At 38.4% G+C, this 21,190-nt stretch overlaps 1 protein-coding gene across 4 annotated transcripts in view; it reads right to left on the reverse strand.

Annotated features, from left to right (window-relative positions):
* GRIK2 (glutamate ionotropic receptor kainate type subunit 2) overlaps positions 1 to 21,190 on the reverse strand; it is a 650,966-nt gene that overhangs the window by 368,402 nt on the left and 261,374 nt on the right. For all 4 annotated transcript variants that reach the window (XM_060753092.2, XM_060753091.2, XM_060753090.2 and 1 more), the window contains exon 5: positions 5,974 to 6,155. In XM_060753092.2, the coding sequence (XP_060609075.1) occupies positions 5,974 to 6,155 (182 nt within the window). The remainder of the gene's footprint in view (positions 1 to 5,973; positions 6,156 to 21,190) is intronic.

Consider the following 21,190-nt stretch of genomic DNA (forward strand, 5'->3'; position numbering starts at 1 on the left):
GAAAGACACAGACCATTAAACTAACAACATGCTATTACATACAAAATGAGTGGAAATGGAAAAAAATTCAACTAACATTGTGAAATGAAGTTGCTTTCAAAAGTAGGAATGCTGTGTTTTTAAATTAACTAGTATGGTTGCCCTAACACCAGGGAAGAACAAAAATTATCCACAAACATACTCACACACATAATGCCAAAAATATGCTCCTAAGAACAAATTTTATAGCTGCACTTTGAAGTTAGTATTCCTTGGGGGGGGGGGGGGTGTTGGGTGGTGCCTTGCATATGGAAGTAGCTCAGACTACTCTATTTTGTACATCTGGAGCATTATGCAGAACAAGTCTTCTCTATTAAGTAGCAAGATGGGAAAGTGATAAATCAGCAAAGAAAAGCCTTTTACTATGTACAAAATAGAAGAGTTATAAAACAAGAGTTTCATTTTGCTTTAATCCTTCTATACCTCACATTTGTTTTTGCTGACAGGAGTGTTATTAAAAGCCACATTTGCTGTTCACCTGCACTATGTTGGTACACTATAAATAATGCAACTTGGATGATGGACTAGCTTATTGTTCAGGTGACCATGTTGAGTTTTGTTCTTGCTAACACCAACCTTGTAAATATTTTGGAAACCAAATGTTTTTAAGTGCATGGAAAAATCAAAGGAAGTCAGCAAAATTGATTTTACTTTTAAGTTATAATTTTAAAAAAGAAGCTAGGGCTTGGATTCCACATTTTTCCTGCATGAATAGAAGTAACCTCCATTCATGGAAGGAGAGGTATTCATAAAAGGCTCTCTTCTGATGCTATGAAGATTCCTCTTATTAGTTCATCTCTCCTCCCATTTACTGAAGTTCTTTCTACATGCAGAGAAAAGGTATGATCTGTGTGTGACAACAGAGGGTATTAAGCACATCCTTCAGCATTCCCATCACTACTGCTCAGCCAATTGGATGGAGGCTGCCTACTACAAAAGCTTTTATTTTATGCAAACAGATGCAGTAAAAACAAATGAAGTTATGGTTAACCATGGTTAGTCCATCTGAATAGGTGGGAACCTCAGACTCTTCCAGATCAATGAGTTTTGGTTTGTACTTTAAAGTGATGAATCTATTTTAACGGTAGACTTCAGCATTTTGGATGGCGTTTCCTTAAAGTTCAGACTAACCTCCAGAATGGACATATCCCTCCACTATGTTCCAGATGTGATTTCACTCCAGCACTAAAGGGGTATCTTTACTTATTGAGGTATTTTTTTATTTTGTGTCAAAGGGATTGCATAAATAAATGAGAATAAAACTGATAAAATAAAGGGAGCATAAGCAGCCAAATAATTTTAGACCAAAAATGGGCAACAGCGGCTGCATTGTCTATAGCTTTAAATAGTTCTTCCTCTGTGCATGAGGCAGGGAATTGTGGGTAAGCTAAGTTTTATTTATTTATTTATTTGCTTTGCTTGTATACCGCAGTTTCTCAGCCTAACAGGCGACTCAACGCGGTTTACAACAAGAATAAAAATCAACACGATATACAATATAAAACCACAAAAGCATAATATACAATATTAACACAACAGTAGATACAATATTAACACAAAAGTAGATAACACAATACATCTCATAACAAGAATCATGATCCAATTCGTCGTCCGATTTTCCAATTCCTGTAATCCTGTAAGTTATTTGTTCTGCTTCACAATCACACAATGTGGAAACTTCTTCTAGATAGTGCCATTTTGCCAGGTTGTCTTTTGATCTGCCAACTGTTCAGGGACTTCCAGGTTGCCCATTATTGGTTTGCCCCTGGAGGAAGACCCTCTTATTCCAATTGGAATTTCCTAATTTTGCTGCCCACAGGGATATTATTGCTGTTGATGGGGAAATACAGGGTTAAGTCAAAATGAATAGGCCAATATGTATGTTTACTGTAACCTACTGTGGCCTATTCATTTTGACTAACCCTGTATTACATTTGATTCTACTGGGAGGAGGCTGATAGCCATACAGTGGGTGACTTTCAGTGTTCAACCTTATTTCTCTCACAATTGGCATCAACTTCTCATCTCACATTGAGGTGGGGGGCAATGCCAGCTAGCTGTAGCAAGTGTAGGTTTAAGACATCCTGTGATTATTCTACATGTTTCATTTAACGCTACAGTATAGTCACCTGCTTCACATAGACAGATTTATGTCAGATGGGGCAGGCATACACAGCAGCTGGGTAAGACAAGGCCAGGGCTTATGTTCTTATTAATTTATAGTTTGCACCCCATTTGCTATCAGTAAGTTTCTGCAGGATGTTATTGCATGCAGTGTTTTTTGTGCTTGGTGTTCGCAGTGTTTCCTAAATATTAGTGTTCCATTTAAGGTGACACCAAGATATTTAGGATGGGAACAGTGTTCAAGCTCTTGATCTTCCCAGGTAAGCTTCAGTTTCTTGTTGACTTCATGGTTACGTACATGGAAAGCATACACGTTTGTCTTCACAGAGTTAGGCTTCAGGTGGTTATCTTTGTAGTAGCTGGAGAGATCTTTCAGGACTTTAGTAAATTGGCTCTCAACTGTTTCAAAGTCTATTGCTTGTGTTATCAGGTCAAGGTCATTAGCATATATAAAGTAGGGTTGTGCATGGATTTCATTTCCTCAGTTTTCTTCGATACCTTGGGAGCCTGGAACGGTAAGGGCCTTCCGGTACGAAAGAAAGAAGCAAGAAGGAGCCGATCTCGACTCCTCCTCCTTCCCTATTCCCTATTCCCTATTCACTTCCTCTCCTTCAGGATAGACTTCTAAAAGATCATTAATAATAATGATCCCAGCAAACAAAAGGAGAAGCCTACCTCTTCTCTAGAATAGAAAGTAGAAACAGTTCTAAGGAAGCAAAACCAGCAAGCAGAAAGGAGATTGCAGGCAGGGAGGCAAGTGAGGGAATGCTTAAGGTAGTCCAGGGAGGATACAGCTACACTGAGATCCAGGTCATCGCTCTTCCTTCCCTGGGCCTCCTTAAATGTGTTGGAAAGCTACCATTTTGGGAGAGAAGACAGTGTGCACCTGCCTCTCCTCTAGAGTAGAACAGCTTTCAGAAGCAGTAATCCCAGTCTCAATCTCTACAAACAGAAGGGAAAGGATCCAGAAACTTAAGCGTGGTAACTGATGCTTTTTTAATTCCAAGTCTTAATGAATGATATAGAAGGGAAGTTGGCTGGAAATCCAGCCTCTGGGCTGGATAGGGTGTTTTCTTAACTCCGTGGCTGACACCCGGCTTCCTTGAAAGGAAAACAGGAAAGGCTTCCAAGAAGGTTGTTTTCTTAACCTTATTGCAGACAGGGAAGAAAGGAAAGGCTCCCAGAGGGGAGCCTCATAAGTTCCCCATTGCCACTAATGGGTCAAAAACAACTAGGGTTTTTTGGGTGCTGACCAAAAACACCCATTTGGCAGGGCACCCCTTTTTGAGAGGTGCTGGAAAGTGGATATGTGGAGCTTCTGATATCCGGCAAGCAGAAATGGATAGTGATTCAATAGAAATGCACAAGCCTAATATAAAACTCTTTGTGAATGGTGGCTGTGGCTGATCGTTAGTAAATATGTTAAACGAGGTCAGCGCAAGAATGCTGCCTTGAGGTAGACCATTATTTTGCCTCCTCCATCTACTTTTCCTGCCCTGAAACTACACATAGAAGCTGCTGTTTTCTAGGAGGGTCTGGATAGTTTTTGTAAAAGCATAGTCCCGGGTGATATGATGGATTTTATGCAGTTTTTTCCTATGTTGCACTGTGTCATAAGATACTGTAAGGTCCACATAAACTGTTCCCATAATATAACCTTTCGCATAGCCTTCCTCAATATACTTGGGCAAGGTAAGAATTTGAGCTGTACAGTTGTTTCTCTGGTCTGCAGCCTGCTTATGGCATCCTTCCGTACATTTTATACAGATGACATAAAAAGAGATTGGTTGGTAGTTCTTGGCATTGGAGGTTTTCTTTATGAGGTTTTAAAATGGCAATAATCTTAGTTTTCCACCATAGTCTGGGCATCTGTTTATGTACCAAACATTAAATTCAATAAAGATTCAGTAAAGATTAACTTACAGGCACATCCTGATTGGAGGGTCCTAGCACAATCCGTTATTACTTTGATGCTGTACAAAGCATGTAGAATTCCAGTTAACTTTAGGATGCGTTCAGTGAAATAAACAGATTAGTATAAATTAAATTATGATTAAGTAAAGATTCAGTAATCATTCAATAGATACTAATCTGAGGTTCAAAATGCCTTTTATCATCTTTGGTTGATACCACCCAGACCTTGCCTGGATGGAGAAGATTTTACATTTTGACATATTGAAAATATTTTTTCCATTTTAAAATAACTTATCCATTCTACTATGTATCTAATGTAAACTTGAGCATTCATAAATTTTGTTATCCATGGGGGATCCTGGAATCAAACCCCAGTAGATACCAAGAACTACAGCATTTTGTTATATATATTGACTTTCAACCTATGTGAATGATTGTGATCAGGTTGCCAAAATTATTCCCACTTATCACAGGTAGATCTCTAAATCTTGAGATACATTTCAAAGATCCCGAGTTGAATACCTCTATTGAATGACATGAGATGGGTAACTAATCTCTGGTGGACTACAGCCTACCCAGAGATGTACATCCACTGTCACCCCTATAATCTTTTCTATTATCTGATTGCATAATCCTCAAAGGCTTAAAATATGGGGAACTGCAAGTTATATTTTGTTAGTGTTTTTTAATGTTGTTTTTATTGTATGCTCTTGCCTTTTTATGTTGTATCAAATTGGTTTTCTTTTTCAACAAAAAGTGTTGGTTTATTTTAAGTATTTTAAGTAACCCATGGAGCTTTGCTGTGAGGAATTTACAAAAATAACAAGTGACAAAATACATGTATACATTTTAGAGAAATGAAATAAAATATGGAATAAAATATAATAAAAAAATAAACAAAATACATTGTAAGTAGCTCAGGGAGCTTTGTTGTGGGTGGTTTGCAAATATAGCAAATGACATAAATACACACATATATTTGAGAGAAATAAAATAAAGCATATAAAATAAAATATAATAAAAGTAAATAAAATACATTTTTAAAATACTGCCACTTGGAATCGAATGCAGACTACAGTGAGCACGGAACACATTAGAGTACATGGGGAAAAGAACAGAGTGCAAATCACCCAGAGCACACCAACACAGCAGCACTGACCAAGGTTTGGAAGGGCTCTATTTGAATTAAAACATCATTGCACAACAATAATAAGATGTGGACACTGAATCATTCTAGAGAATCATTCTCTCTAGGAATTTCTAGGCCCATTTTTACAAATCAATGATCAAATTCCAGTTGACCAGAGAATCATGTTGGAGGACCTGGAGGAAACATCAAAACTTGACCATAGAATCATGCTGGTGATAATACAAATGCCTAGATAAATGTTCTCTCTCGGAATCTCAAGGTCAGGCATCCTCAAATTGCAGCCCTCCAGCTGTTTGGGCCTCCAACTCCCAGAAGCCCTAACAAGCTGGTTCAATTGTCACGAATTATGGCAGTTGAAGACCCAAACAGCTGGAGGGCCACAGTTTGATGATGCCAGCTCTAGGTCCTCCAGTGTAACTCTGTGGTCAACATCCAACAGATATTGACCATAGAGTCATGTTGGAGAACATAGAGATTCTTCAAATATATTGATCAAATATATGAATAATCAGATCTGTAATAATTAAACCCACACATGTAGAGGGGGGACTATAATTAATTGAAAATTATGAAGCAATTAAAGCATAAGTGTTTCTTATTCTCCTCTAGTTTGCTATTTACCATGGCTTAGTGTTCTATGTTTTCTGACAGTAGTTATGGTTAGTAAAAACTAGACTTTATGATAACTAGGAATCCTTAAGATCTGCATTGTATGGAGGGGTAATATTTAGGAAAAGGATAATTACCTGCTTTAAAATGCCTGCTGCCATCTCATGACTACAGTCAAAGATGACATGGAATTCCTTGCCTCTTTTCATCTCCTTGAGCAAGGGCTTGGCATCCTTTGTGTCAGCTGGTAACTGGCGGATTTTGAGGCGCAGGTTGTATCGTGATGGTGCTTTAATGAGCTCTTGTAATCGAATAAGACCTTTTTCAGATTCAAAAAGAAAGAAAGAAAACATCACTTATAAAATATAAGTAAGTGAAATGGGAATGTGACTTTGAAGAAGCAATTGGCTCATCACAACCTCTGAAAAATAATAAAATAATAAAAATATAAACTTTATCTATATTCCGCCCTATCTCCCGAAGGGGACTCAGGGTGGATTCCAACATACAAAAAGGCAAATTGTCAATGCCTCAATAACACAAACAAATGTTAACAAGCAATCCAAAATAACCCCACATATGAAAGCAACACCAGAACCTAACATCAATAAATTAAACAGAATGTAATCAACAATTTATGTAATTACATAAACTCTCCCCTCCCCCATGTGTCATCTTTTCGATGAACTCGCAATTATATGCACATGAAGATTTATGTTTAAAAATAGCATTCTGACTCTTAGCACATCCTTCCTACTTTGCTAATATTGATAGACATTAAGAAGCCTGAGTTAGGATTACCTTCTGAGATATGGATTGGATAAATCTTCCTTTCTGAGAATGAAAGCATTTTTCATCTAAGAATATGTAGCATTACTCTAATGCACTTACACCAATATGCTACACTAATAGTTTATAATCACACTAATAGTCTAAATGACTAATCTATCAGGTTTACATGAAAATTCAGTTTGTTAGACCAGCATGGAACACCCTCATATAATCTGCACCAATGTTTTGAAGCAGCTTTGCCTCTTTAATCACGTAATTAGAATTGCCTGATTCATTACATCAATTCACTTGTCGTATGCTGCATGGCAGGAGTTGGATTCAGTTGCTTTGATAACACAGAAAGGACCTTTCCATGCCCATTGACCAGCTGAGCATTCACAAGCACAGTCCCCAGAGTAATGTCCTGCAAAATTCCTTCAGCAAATCCAGACCCACTCACAAGGAACCTTGGAAACTGAGCTTTATTTGCCCTAAGTTACTACAGCTCAGCAAAGTCACTAATGAAGCTCTCATGTGAAAATGCTAGCTTTCTACCCCTGCCCAACCCTTGCTCACTCTCCTGGGTGTAGTACAAATCAGTCAGAGGGTGTTCTCATTCAACTTATCAGCCATTTTCTCACGAGAAACTCCCAGGTGTCCAGGTGTTATTTTTCTCCCCTCCCTGGCACTTCCCTCTGGCCTCGACTTGGTAGCATCCACAAGTTAGATTCTGACCCTCTTGTAGCTTGCATGGACCCATGGGATGGAGATTTCCCTTGAGAGTTTAAAGTGTTCTGTCTCGGTGTTAACCTGTGAGTTTCATGACTCAGTGAGAACTACAACCTGAATCACCCCAGTACTGGTCAATAAACATGATGTAAAAATAGCTTTTGCACATCTAGAAGTGTAAAATATGCTGATAACCATAGGACATACAAACTTCATAACCTTATACATAGCATAGAATCATAGAATCATAGAGTTGGAAGAGACCTAGTGGACCATCCAGTCCAACCCCTGCAAAAAATCAGGAATATGACATTCGAAACACCCCCGATAGATGGCCATCCAACCTCTGTTTAAAAGCTTCCAAAGAGGGAGCCTCCACCACACTCCGGGGCAGAGAGTTCCACTGCTGAACAGCTCTCACAGTCAGGAAGTTCTTCCTCGTGTTCATATGGAATCTCCTCTCTTGTAGTTTGAAGCCATTGTTTCATGTCCTAGTCTCCAGGGAAGCAGAAAACAAGCTTGCTCCCTCCTCCCTGTGGCTTCCTCTCACATATTTATACATGGCTATCATATCTCCTCTCAGCCTTCTCTTCTTCAAGCTAAACATGCCCAGCTCCTTAAGCCACTCCTCATAGGACTTGTTCTCCAGACCCTGGATCATTTTAGTCGCCCTCCTCTGGACACATTCCAGCTTGTCAATATCTCTCTTGAATTGTGGTGCCCAGAATTGGACACAATATTCCAGGTGTGGTCTAACCAAGGTGGAATAGAGGGGTAGCATTACTTCCCTGGATCTAGACACTGTGCTCCTATTGATGCAGGCCAAAATCCCATTGGCTTTTTTTTTGCCGCCACATCACATTGTTGGCTCATGTTTAACTTGTTGTCCACGAGGACTCCAAGATCTTTTTCACACGTACTGCTCTCAAGCCAGGCGTTCCCCATTCAGAATCTTTGCATTTCATTTTTTCTGCCTAAATGGAGTATCTTGCATTTGTCCCTGTTGAACTTCATTTTGTTAGTTTTGGCCCATCTCTCTAATCTGTCAAGATCGTTTTGAATCCTGCTCCTGTCCTCTGGACTATTGGCTATCCCTCCCAATTTGGTGTCGTCTGCAAACTTGATGATCATTCCTTCTAGCCCTTCATCTAAGTCATTAATAAAGATGTTGAACAGGACCGGGCCCAGGACGGAACCCTGCGGCACTCCGCTCGTCACTTCTTTCCAGGATGAAGAGGAAGCTTTGGGGAGAATCACCCTCTGGGTTCATCCATTTAACCAATTACAGATCCACCTAATCGTAGTTTTGCCTAGCCCACATTGGACTAGTTTCCTTGCCAGAAGGTCATGGGGGACCTTGTCGAAGGCCTTACTGAAATCCAGGTACACTACATCCATGGCATTCCTCGCATCTACCCAGCTTGTAACTCTATCGAAAAAAGTGATCAGATTAATCTGGCATGACTTGTTTTGGATAAATCCATGTTGACTATTAGCGATGACCATATTTGTTTCTAAGTGTTTGCAGACTAGCATAGTCTGCAAACAATCCTTAACAATCTTTTCCAGAATCTTGCCTGGCATCGGGGTGATATTGTTCAGTCAGAAGACTGACCTACTATCAATAAGAAGACTGGAAGTTAACAATATACAGTACAGGAGTTGCTATTTGTCCTTCACTAAAACCTCTTCAGAGGAGATACATAAGCACTTCATTTAAAATAATGTTTTATAAGAACTTCTCAAAATTCTCAACATTTGTCATATACATGATGAAAGAACTTAAGATGTCAAAAAGTGATACATTTGTCCACCTGGAACTTCAGTTTAAGTTCTCAACTCTGGGAATCCTACATATTCATCTACTTTAATGCTGAATAAGCACTGACTTTTTTATTTTCCATGAGTAAATCCTCATATTTCACTCATAAATTGAAGCTAGGCAAAACAAGATTCTCTCTGTACAAATATTTTCTTACCTGAGATATAAAGTTTTAACATAGTCAATGGGAGAAGAGAACTAAGCTGACAGATTTTCTCTATTTCTATTTCTCACCAGGGATATAATGCTTGTATTTTTTCTAATCTGGTAAAAGAAAGGGATATCCCAATGGCTGAGATGTATTTAGAAACTATTAATAGGTTTTCCCCATGTCAGGCCACTATTCTTGGGGGAGAGGAACCATTTGTACAGAACATTTTTGCATTGAAAGGCAACACTGTGCCATAAACTGTTTTCGGGGGGGGGGGAGTGGGGGGGAGTTCTGTGCAAAATCCACATGTTTTGCACAAACTTTTTTTTTTTTGCTTAAATGTTCTGAAGTTTAAAAAAATTAGAAAACGTACAAAATTATAGTTTGACCCTTTAGGAATCAAACACTTGAAAATGTTCATCTCTAAATGAAGAATTGCATAAGTGAAAATTTATTTCCCTTCTGTTTTTTCTCCTTTTCCTTAAAGTCTCTGAGGCAGTCTCAGCACTTACATGGGATCCCATGTACTACTACTGGTAGAAGTCATAGAACCACCTCATCATCTCACGAGATTTCACCTATGTGAGCTTAAGCTTTCTTGAAGCCCACACTGCTTTTATCCCAGAACGCCAGCCCACTATACTTGCTTAATCCCAAGAATCCATTCACTCACACATATTCTCAAAACTGAGGAAACAATGGCTTCAATTGTAATACGATTGTAATTCTACAGATAATAAATTCCATCTCTACATTATATTTTCTAACTCCAGAAGGTATAAGAATATATTCATCATTCATTTACAGCAATAATGCAGTTAAAAGCTAAGGATGGAGGGGTAAGAGGCAATTGGCTGGGGAGAGAGGGAACCAGATATTTTTTTCATACTGTACATTATAGTCATTTAGTCAGAAACATAGCATTCAGTCAAATCCTTCCTTGACAAAATATTTTTTTTAAAAGACATTAAAGACCCTAGGGTAGAAATTCCCTTGAAAATTAAGATGGCATTTTAACTACACTGAACAAGAGGTTGTAAAATATCATTTTCAATCCCCTGGGAGAACTAAATGGCTGCAACTTTTAGAAAAAACACAACATATGGAAAATAGCATTCATCTTTGTAACATTCATTTTGATTCTTGATCTTTTTAAAAAGTCATAGCTGCAGAAGAGAAGGGATCCCTTTTGTTGTTATTGTTTCCTTAACTTTTTTTGACCTTTTAAACAAATTCCCCCTCCTTGTTTTTAGATGGGACTCTGCTTGGAGTCTTACAGCTCAACAGCTAGAAAAATGTCTGAGGAGTTCCTCTTTTCAGAAGTGGCCATCAATTCATGTTTAAAGAGAAATAGGAGGAGTGGTTTGCAAGCACTCCAGCTGGCAACTTCTTCTAAAGAGATCAATCACATCACCTCCTCTTCATGCTCCACTTCCACCAGCCCTGAGAAACAAGCATCCCAAATTTGCTCGAAATACTCAGGTCTCCTGTTCAGCAACCTTACATGCTACTGCCACGCCACCTGGCTAATCTGTCAAACTATTTATCATTCCCATTAATTCAGTTTGGGAATATTTCACTTTTAACAACAGCCTGTAAATATGGTGACATTTTTCAGTTCAGCTAAAAGCTGTTTCTGCATCGCCAGTTCAGTAAAACCCTTACATTTGTCCCTGTACAAAAGCAATACTTCTCACACCAAAAGATCATTCTTTATCTATTGTGTCCGTATGTAAGAGAGAGGGATAGAGGGAGAATGAAAAACCAACACAACTATTTAATGGTTACAGCAAAACTTTTCAGATTCTAGCTGCTTCAATTGTTCAGAATAAAAATGAGCTGTAAGAATACAGAGGATTGAATGTTCCAAAGTTTACAAGTTAACATCTAGGTTAAAGTTATATTAAGAGTGTCTATCTATAAACCCAAAAATTTCCACTTTTTCAGCAGTTCTTTCCAAAAACTGGCAATTCAAAAAGTTTATGATGGTCTGAGGTCCCATCCACACCAGGCACTATAATCCAGCTGGAAGCTGGCTACAAAACACGAATTTCCAATGCAACCTCCAACCAGCATCTAGCCAGAATCCATGCACTAAAAAAACTTACTGGAAATTCCTAATCATGCTATATAATGTGCTGAATTTGATCACTGTATAAACAGTATGGGGCTTCAAAATGGAAGAAGCATTCTGAGTGCTTGTCAGGATAGGGTTAAAGCTGCAGGAATCACAGATAGAACCCGGATAAACAGCTCAAAGGTAAAAATCCTATCCTGGCAAGGAAAGGGCAGCATTCCAATGGAAATGCTAAATTGCACTCCATTTTCTGGCTCTCCTGTAGACAAACTTCTTTTTTTGACCAGTACTTTTGTTGAGGAGTCAAGAAATAAAATCACTCCAGTGCTTGGATAGATCTGAATTATTGTAGCTTTGCGGACTTTATGGGAGCTTGTACCTGGGTCCCAGGGTGACTGTGTAGACACTCTGTAGTGAACTGGATTGTTTTGACCCACATCCTGAATCATAGTAAATAGCAGTGTGGATGGGCCCTGAGCTGAAAAATCTACTCACCAATTGTTCCAGCTACTTGGTTAATACTGAAGGTTGTTTTTCTTACATACTGCAGACAGCATTCTGTATATCTGCACTTAATCACATACATAAGATTGCTGGACCAGAATATGATTTTTAATAGAGTAGGTCTTGGCAGACACTTAATATCATCTTAGAAACATATAACTGATGCAGCACTTGAAATCCCAAGGGTGTGATCCACATTTTCTGACTAGGACTCTCAGAAAAGTTCTTACAGCAATCTCCATAGATTTAGTGGCTGGCAGAAAGTTGCAGCGCAAGACCTGTTGATGCCACTTCTTTGCTCATTACTCTGTGATTGCTGGGGTGTTCTACATCAAGACTGGGCAAAGTGCAGCCTTCAGACTGCATATATTTTTGGTATCCTGTAAATGCAGCCCATGAAATCCTTAGAAACCCTTTGCCCCATTTATTTATTTCAGGTCAATTTTGGGCAACTTTATGTTCAAAACCCAATACAGAACATTTTGCTTCCCAAACTCCACACATTCTCCAAACTTCTGCCTTCAACAAAAGAAAAAAAAATTCCAAATGACAGTCAGAACTAATATTGCAATAGGACTACCTATCAGCGTGAGACTTGGGGAAATAGCATCAACCCTCTAAGTCGTTTCCCACCTCAGTTTATAATTTGGGAAGAGGTGTGGCATTGATCTATTTATTTTAAAAGAAGATTGCTACATCATAATCTTGTAAAATTCACTGATGCCAACTATATCCAATATTTGGAAGGAGAAGCAGCTGCAACCTTGTCTTAGTGTAAAAAAATTGCAATTATTTTCATGCTTAGATACTGCCTGTGTTTTCATTAATTTTTGCTATCTTTGACATTTTAGTATACTAGGCTGTGAAAATGAAGAGATAAAGAGTAATGGCTAGCTATAAGCAATACTAATTGGGTATTAACTGCATGCTATGTATCAGCTAGCAAAAAAAAAAGGTTGTTTACAGCCATTCATTAGGCAGCAATGTTTGAAATATTCACAAACCCTCAGAAGCAGAAAAGATTATCCCTGGAAATGTGGGCATCACAGCAACTCTCTTTTTCAACATCTTCCATTTATAAATAGAATTTTTAAAGTGCTTTTCAGAAAATATCTAATATTGTAGGCAAATGTAATGAGGAGGGAGTTGATGCATTTCAAGGCTCCTGACAATCAGATGAAAGCCAGCAAAGAAAAAAAAAAACCAAAGGGAAAGGTACTACATAAAAGAAAGAAGAAAAGAATATGCATAAAGCATGAGTACATAGTCTTATACATCATCAACCCATTGGTCCATCTAGTTCAGCACAGTCTATATTTGTTGGCATTAGCTTTCTAAGATTTCAAAAGAAGTTATTTCCCAACTCTGCTTGGAGATAGCTGGGAATAACCTTGAGTCGTTATGCATGCACAACACACTGAACAATGAATTAAAAATCTTTGTCAGTACGCCATTAGAGTAAAGCATAGAACTTGCATACTTTCATAGGAATAAGATCATGAGAATGTGCATTACATAGAGGGCAAGGGCACAGGTTGTCAAGAAAGAGTGAAAATGAAAGTGCTTTGATAAAAGACACAACAAGCACTCTGCAGAAAGGTTCATGACTCTGCTATGATCCTAATCTTTTTATTCAAAAAAGCTTTAAAGTTCAAGTCCTTCAAAGCAAGGTAAGAATCATTTGCATCAGATAGCTGGCCTCACATAGTCATATGTACTGATGGATCCATGCAGAAGCTGAGCTACCTTGTTGCCTTGTCGATGTTGCAACAGTAGTATTTATTTATACCCAACCTTTCCCCCAGTTTGAAACAATTTGAAGGCAGGTCACAAGAAATTAAAAATAGTTTAAAATCCACAAATAAAAGCATTTTAAGAAAAGTTTACAAGTGATAAACTACATAAAAATTAAAACTAAAACAAACTAGACCTGTTGAAACAAAACAATTTTCATCTGTTTGTGGAAAATGAACAGGGAGGGTGCCAGAGACTAGGAGGAGCAACTTTTCTTTAAAAAACAAAACAAAAACAAAACAGATATACAAGTGAATGGATGAAATTTCATTGTTATGGTCACAGACTAAGAGTTTAAAAATTTCAAAAAGTGTGAACATTAAGACCAAAAATTCACAATATTAAAAGCATAAAGTCAATAACATGGAGTCAATATACATGGCTTCATATGTGATGCTTATAAAATCTGTGGGTATATGTAATAACTTTATATGCGAAAAGGATGGTGAGATAGAGGATATGTAGGGCTCTTCCAGACAAGCCAAAAATCCAAGATTTTAAATCCCACTTTCTCTTGGAATGGAGGCTACACAGCTGGCCTAAATCCCATACTTTTATGGGGGGAGAGGTCCAGATACTCACTGCTGCTGATCCAGGATCCTCAGGGGTGTCATGGACACTGCCAACCTCCCCCTCCCTGCCCTCCATTTTCCCTTGCACTTACCAGAAGAAAGCCCCATTTGAAATCTGCAAGCTTCTTCCCTCACTCCCCCCACCTCCTTAGAAGAGCCAAAGGAGGGCCTTGGGTAGGAGAGGGGAGATTTCTCCTCCAAGGTCCCTTGTTGGCTGCTCCAGGAAGAGGGTTAAAGGCCAGGCCAGTAGTGGAGGAAGTCTCTGGTAAGTTGAGTGGGGAATGGGAGCCAGGGAAGGAATCCAGGGAGTGGAACAAAACATGTGTTTTCCATGCCTGCGGGAATACACAGACATGGAAAGGTGTGTGTTTCTCAAGAAGGGCACCTTTTCAACATGTGTTTTACAGCCTTTAACCCAATTCCTTCTGATTCCTCCCACATATTGACTAAATGACATTTATTCACCCAACCTTTTGACCTGATTTAACCTGGAATATAATGCATGTGTAGAAGAGCCCAGGGGGAGATCAGACTGGTTTTAAGGGAGAATATATGTTTTCAAGTAATCTGGACCTGAGACATATTGGGCTTTAAAGGAACTTTGAATTGTGCTACAAAATGGACTGGCAGCCAGTAGAACTGCTGCACCATGGTAGTTGTATGCTCCCTCTAGCTCCTTAACAATATGACTGCAATTTCCTGGACCAGCTGAAATTTGTGGGCACTCTTCAAAGGCAACCTGATGTAGAGGATGTTAGAGTAATTCAAGGTGTATGTTACTGTGGCCAGATTTCATGTCTTGGTAGTCTTCTTGTTTCTGGGAAATCCTAGTACATTGATTTCTCATCATGTTGATGCTGACTTCTCTGTTTTGTTTGGTTTCTCTGGCAATCACCAGCAAAACAGAATGTGTGCATGATGCCACTTCCCACTTTCCCCATCACATATGGGCATCGGGGCAAAGCGCCTTAGCACCCTGTCCCTTCTCTTATCAGACAGGGGAGACTGTCAGACAGGGGAGATTGCTGCATTGCTGTTTTCCCCATTCAATGGGGAAAAGCTGCAAACAGCGGGTAGCTCCATCAGAGCTATCCAAAACTTGATTCATTTACCATGTTTGGTGAGGAAGCATCTTGGGACACTTCCTTAACACTTCGGCCATCAATGGGGCAGGGCCACAACCTGTGTCATGTGATGCAGGTCAGCAGGATCTGCAGCCAAATAGGAGAAAAGGGGCCAAAAACCCCTTGTATGGTGAGGTGGTATGTTTCTATTTTTAAAGTGAATTTCTGCATACAGACATTTCAGGTGTGTTATTTTTGTTGTTGTATATCTTCAAGCAGTTTCTGACTTATGGAAATCCTAAAATAAAACTATGGGATTTTGCAATATGGATTCTCCCAGTTCGGCTTGGTTTTACTGGCATGTTAATCTATTAATTTTTTGTTAAATTTCAGTGATGATAATGTACAATGTTTTAAAATTATTTTATTGTGAATTGTAAATTTTATGGTATTTATGCTGTTAGCATCCTCTGATGCTCATGTTAGGCCGCGCTGAGTTCCCCTTGTGGGGAGAAGGGCAGGATATAAATATATGAAATAAATAAATAAATAAAACTATCACAATCTTTTCTTGGCAAGATTTTTAAAGAGGGATTTGCTTTTGATTTCTTCTGAGGCTGAGATCACCCAGTGAGTTTCTGTAAGTGGAAATTTTAACCCTGTTCTTCAGAGTCATGTTGACTTCAAGATTTCACAGCTGAAAACATCAGTGCCAAGATGGCAAAAGTTACTAATGACAAATAAGGCACAAGATAGGAGTTGGTTTTGCCTAACCTACTGAGAAGGGTAAGATACCACTCCCTCTTCTCCTCTTTCCCCTGCTGAGTAAATTAAAAATAACCTAGATGGAAAGTGGAAAGAGGAATATTTTAAATCAGCTGTAATAGTGGATTAACTGTCCTTGCTTTAGTTGGATGGCATGTAAGTCATTCAAATAGAGTTGAGAATAACAGAAACCCATTGCTTGAAGTGGAAAGCTTCAATCTTTTGTGGAGGGATGGAACAGATGATCACAATGCTAATATCACCTCACTAGTGCCAACAAATCTCTCTAGCTCTACTGGGGATGGAGGATGGAGGAGAATAGAATGGTTGAGGTCCAGGAAGCTCTAGTCATTCTTGATGTTGCTATTGTTATGTTGTTGTTTCTGATCTCAGTGTTCTTGTTCATTAATCACACTGAGAACAGAGGAACAGTCAATAATAATATAAGAGTTTAGTCAGAAGAACTGTTTATTATTACAGGTGAAAGAAAGGAGTTTAGTGTATATATATATATATATATATATATATATATATATATATATATAAAACTTAAAAGTCCCATATTTGTTTCTTTCTGACAATTGGGCTAGTATGTACTGAGCTACAAAATTATGGGACTGGAAAATCAGATTTGCCCGATTCCATGCAAATCGAATCTATCAGAATCTACTTAAGATTTTTCATCTCTTACAATGAAGTTTCAAATCACATGGTTTCATCTACACTGTAATGCTGTAATTTTGTTTCTGTTGGCTAAATAGATAGATACTATATAGACAGTAATTATGTTCTGCTAGTTTAGTTACAACATTGTGATGATATGGACTAGTTGGTACATCATGAAGATAACACCATAGGTTACTACACTGGGTGACACCAACAGTAATGGCACTACTTGTTGTATGTCAACCTGTTCAGCCTGTGATTAAGCCTGATGGTCAAGTTGTTTTGCATGATGGGAATGAGAATGATGTTCATGTTCAAGCTGATTTCCCTGATGGGGATGGTGTCCATGTAGATGTTCCTGAAGGGAATGGGGATGATGGTGTGTTTCCTGGGCCTGAGTTTGGCTTATCTGAATGTAACCCTATCTGAATGTAGATGACTGTGAAATAGCCAGATTCATCTATATTTGGTACAGATTCCAAACTCTCTGGTTGTGGTTAAACACCCCATAATCCCTACAATCAAATGGGTTTCCTTAATATATACTTGCCAATAATAACAGAGCTTCAAAGGAGAATTATTCTGAAACTTATGTCTGGATAGAGAAGCCATTGGGAAAAGGAGAATTCACTATCTCCACTATGAACCACTATTTAGATTTTAAAACCAAGAACCTGGTGCTGTATTTCTTTCAATATATGAGTAGATAGCAAACAGATGTCAGCTTTGTAAGGACGTTAAGTTACACATCAAGTCACCTTTTAACAAATATTTACAGGTGTATGTGGTTTTGTATGCTTTCAGGTCATTACTGAAATAAGACAGCCATAAGACTGTTGCTGTTGTATCATGATGTTTTCTTAGCAAGATTTATTCAGAGGTGGAATGCCATTGCCTTCCTCTCAGGCTAAAAGAGTGTGACTTGCTGAACTTTCCCATTGGGCTTCCAATTCCAAGTGGGAATTCTAATGCTGATGTTCTAGAGTAATAGTTCCACAATCAAACCAATACACTGTGTCTCAATTGTCTATGTACAGGCATTATAATTTTGTGCTTCACTTTCTCTTTGTGCTCTAACAGTGAAAAAAAAATCCTCAGCCACTTCTTTCTAGAAAAATGAGGCATTCAACAAACTCTCATCAGTAACATTCCAAGCTCTGACATAGCGTGAGTCATTGGACATAGTACTGAGTTCTTAAATGGTACAGATTTTTTAAACCTCATTATTTCATGCATAACCTCAATGTACATGTTTCTGTGGAGATACTACAACAAAAATAGGCCTTGACAGCAAAATATATGAGGGTTGTTAACGGAATACATGGTGTGAAAACTGTTCTCTAAACTGCAAAATATGGGGGATTAGGATTTATTTCTATGCAGCTGAAATGAAACAGAATCCCAATGAGAACATTCACAAGCCTATAAGTTGATGGAGGGGAAAAAGTGGTCTCCAAAATGGTGTATATCCATGTGAAGAATTGCTTAATGCATTTAGGGATATAGCTGATGGAAGAAGCCAAATGTCATCTGTTACTCTGACTACAAAAAACCAATCTCTTGAGATCTCTGTTTCCACATAAAATAAACCTATCTCAGCTAAACTACAGGTTAAGTTATAGGTACAGGCAACTGAATATTGTATAAAAATATGAAGAATGCCAGAAGTTGTGATCTGGATTGTCTAGTGACATGCTAAAAATGTTTGATTTATTAAGTTGGTTTTTTTATTATTTAAAAAGTGCTTTACATTTTTTGATTTGTTTCATTCTAGAACAGTCTTAAAAGGCAGATGATTGAATAGACATCTTTCTGAGCATGCTTGCAAAAAGACATACCTACGCTGTTTTATGCCATTACTTCATTTATTCCCTACCTTTCCACAAAACCTGGGATTCAGGGTGGCTTGCAAAGCACAGACGCTTGCAAAAAAAATACATGCAGCTGAAAAAGTAGAAAAGATGATAATTGTTATTGTTTATTCATTCAGTCACTTCTGACTCTTCATGACCTCATGGACCAGCCCGCACCAGAGTGCCCTCTCGGTTGCCACCCCCAGCTCCTTCAAGGTCAAGCCAGTCACTTCATGGATACCATCCATCTCTTGGTCGTCCCCAGCATCATTATCTTCTCCAAGCTTTCCTGCCTTCTCATTATGTGGCCAAACTACTTCATCTTTGATTAAAGTATTTTAATGACATGGTGATGGTTAGGGCATTTTGAAATTGACAATATAATTTTCAAAAGCAAAACCAAAGGGGGAGGGTTAACTATTCAATAATGGGATATACTGCCTGGGAGTTTGTCGGAGTTTCCTTCTTTCAAAACTTTGAACAGAGGCTGGATGGCCATCTGTTGTGGATGCTTTGATTGTGTGCTCCTAGATGACAAGGACTAGATTTAGTTGTGCATTTTTTCCCAGCTCTCTGATTCTGTGACTGTACACTAAAAAGTTCTTCTTGTAAACAATCAATTCTTTAAAAAAAGTTTAGCACTGGTCTAATTGAATACTATACCTCCTGGTGACATTGCTTCTTGTGGGGTCAACAAGGGCATCCTCCTATGAGATCAGGAAAAGCAATGTTGCCAGCAAGTCTCTGTAACCAGCAGTGGTAACAAGCCCAATGTGCCCTTGTCAGCCAGCTAGACACCCAAAAGTCTCCAAGGATGCTCCCAGTCTGCATTGGGACAGATTGGGAGCAATTTATCCCAGAATACCTGGGTAAGTGCAGATTCAACTTTTGTTGTTTCATCAATGAGTACCTTGGATAGTGACAGACAGGTAGAGAAGGAGGGCAGATGCGTACACACACACATATACGTGTGTGTGTGTGCGCATCAAAAACACAAAAGATATTATAGGGATGGGAGCTCTTCTTCATATTTAGTAATCCTTGGAGCCCCATGTTCTCTAATAGAAATGTTATTGAGAATCTTGATATCCTCTCAGGCTGCTTTGGCAGAATATGACCTTACAGACACTTTGGTCCTAAATCAAATGGATGTTTAAAAGTAATAACCGGTACTTTCGATTCTGCAGACTGGTGTTCAGTGAAGCTGTTGTAACAAGGAATTGGTATGTCCCTCAACAACAATGTGGCTGCACAAATCTGGACCAATGCAAGTGTCCAAAAAAACGTTTCAAAAGAAGTCCCACATATGACACATTACTGTTATCCAAAGCAACAATCAAACCCCCGGTGTTTCCTTTATTATCAAAGAAGGAACTGTAACAATTTTTTCAACAGGATTAGCTTCTTGTTATTTATTTCCAGACCAACCTCTCTCTTCCTTCAGATTGTCAACAAACTTTAGATTATTTATGAAGATAAAAAGAGAAGAATGTTTAAACATAATTTAAATTAATGTTCATAATCATGAACTAATATTAATACAGAGAGGTTAAAGCCATCAGGTCAAAATATAAATTACCCCTGCATTTTATCATTGAGGAACAAATACAGTTAAGCAATCCTAAACTAATAAAAGAATAGCTTTTCATTAAAGAAAACATGGGGTAGTAATTAGTTTTAGTACATAATTACTAATTGTGTGTGTTATTGGAGATACTGTATAGGTTGTTTAAAATATCATGCGCTGAGAGGGTACATAGCAATGTGACACCATCCAGAATCAATATCCTCAAACCCCACAAAAATGGATTGGAAAGTGCTATATACTAATACAATATTTTACCTGTTCATTTTTTGAATGCTAAAGTCAGCTAGAGGAAGCAGAATTAATGGTTTTGTAAACAAAGGTATCTCTTGAAGCTACTTCTCATTCAATTTGAAAAAATGTTTGTTTCTCATTTTTATTTCAGAGTATGCCATGCCTATTATAATTCCTATTTTTGTAACTATCCTGCACTAGGCTATCTCGCATGAAGTGTAGGGAGGCAAAAGTAACTATTATGTTTTTCCTTCACTTGTATACACTAATGGTTCCCAACCTGTGGGTCCCCAGGTGCTTTGGCCTATAGCTCTCAGAAATCCAGTCAGGTTACCAGCTGTTAGGATTTCTGGGAATTGAAGGCCAAAACATCTGGGGCTCAACAGGTTAAGAACCACTGCTATACACACTCAAGGGAGGCTGCAACTTAATATCTTCCTGAAATCTGCATTATAATTGTTAGGCAAACAAAGTAAACCCTGCACTTTGCAGTTTTATGGATTGCTCACATGCTTCCCATCCACACTACAGAACTATAGTAGTTTGATACCACTTTTTGGTATGAAATTGCCAGTTTCGTAACTGGCAAGCTCTATTCTATAGACTTCTGGGATTGGGAGTTTGTTATGGCATCAGGGCTTTCTGACAAATGAGAATAAATATCTCAGAAAACTAATTGGTTCTTTCATAAAAACATGGGGAAAGTTTATTAAAGGTGCAAAAGTTTACTTTACTTACAAAATAAGTACCACACAATTTCTGGTTTG

Source organism: Anolis sagrei, chromosome 1, assembly GCF_037176765.1.
Source record: "Anolis sagrei isolate rAnoSag1 chromosome 1, rAnoSag1.mat, whole genome shotgun sequence".
Classification (NCBI taxonomy): Eukaryota; Metazoa; Chordata; class Lepidosauria; order Squamata; family Dactyloidae; genus Anolis; species Anolis sagrei.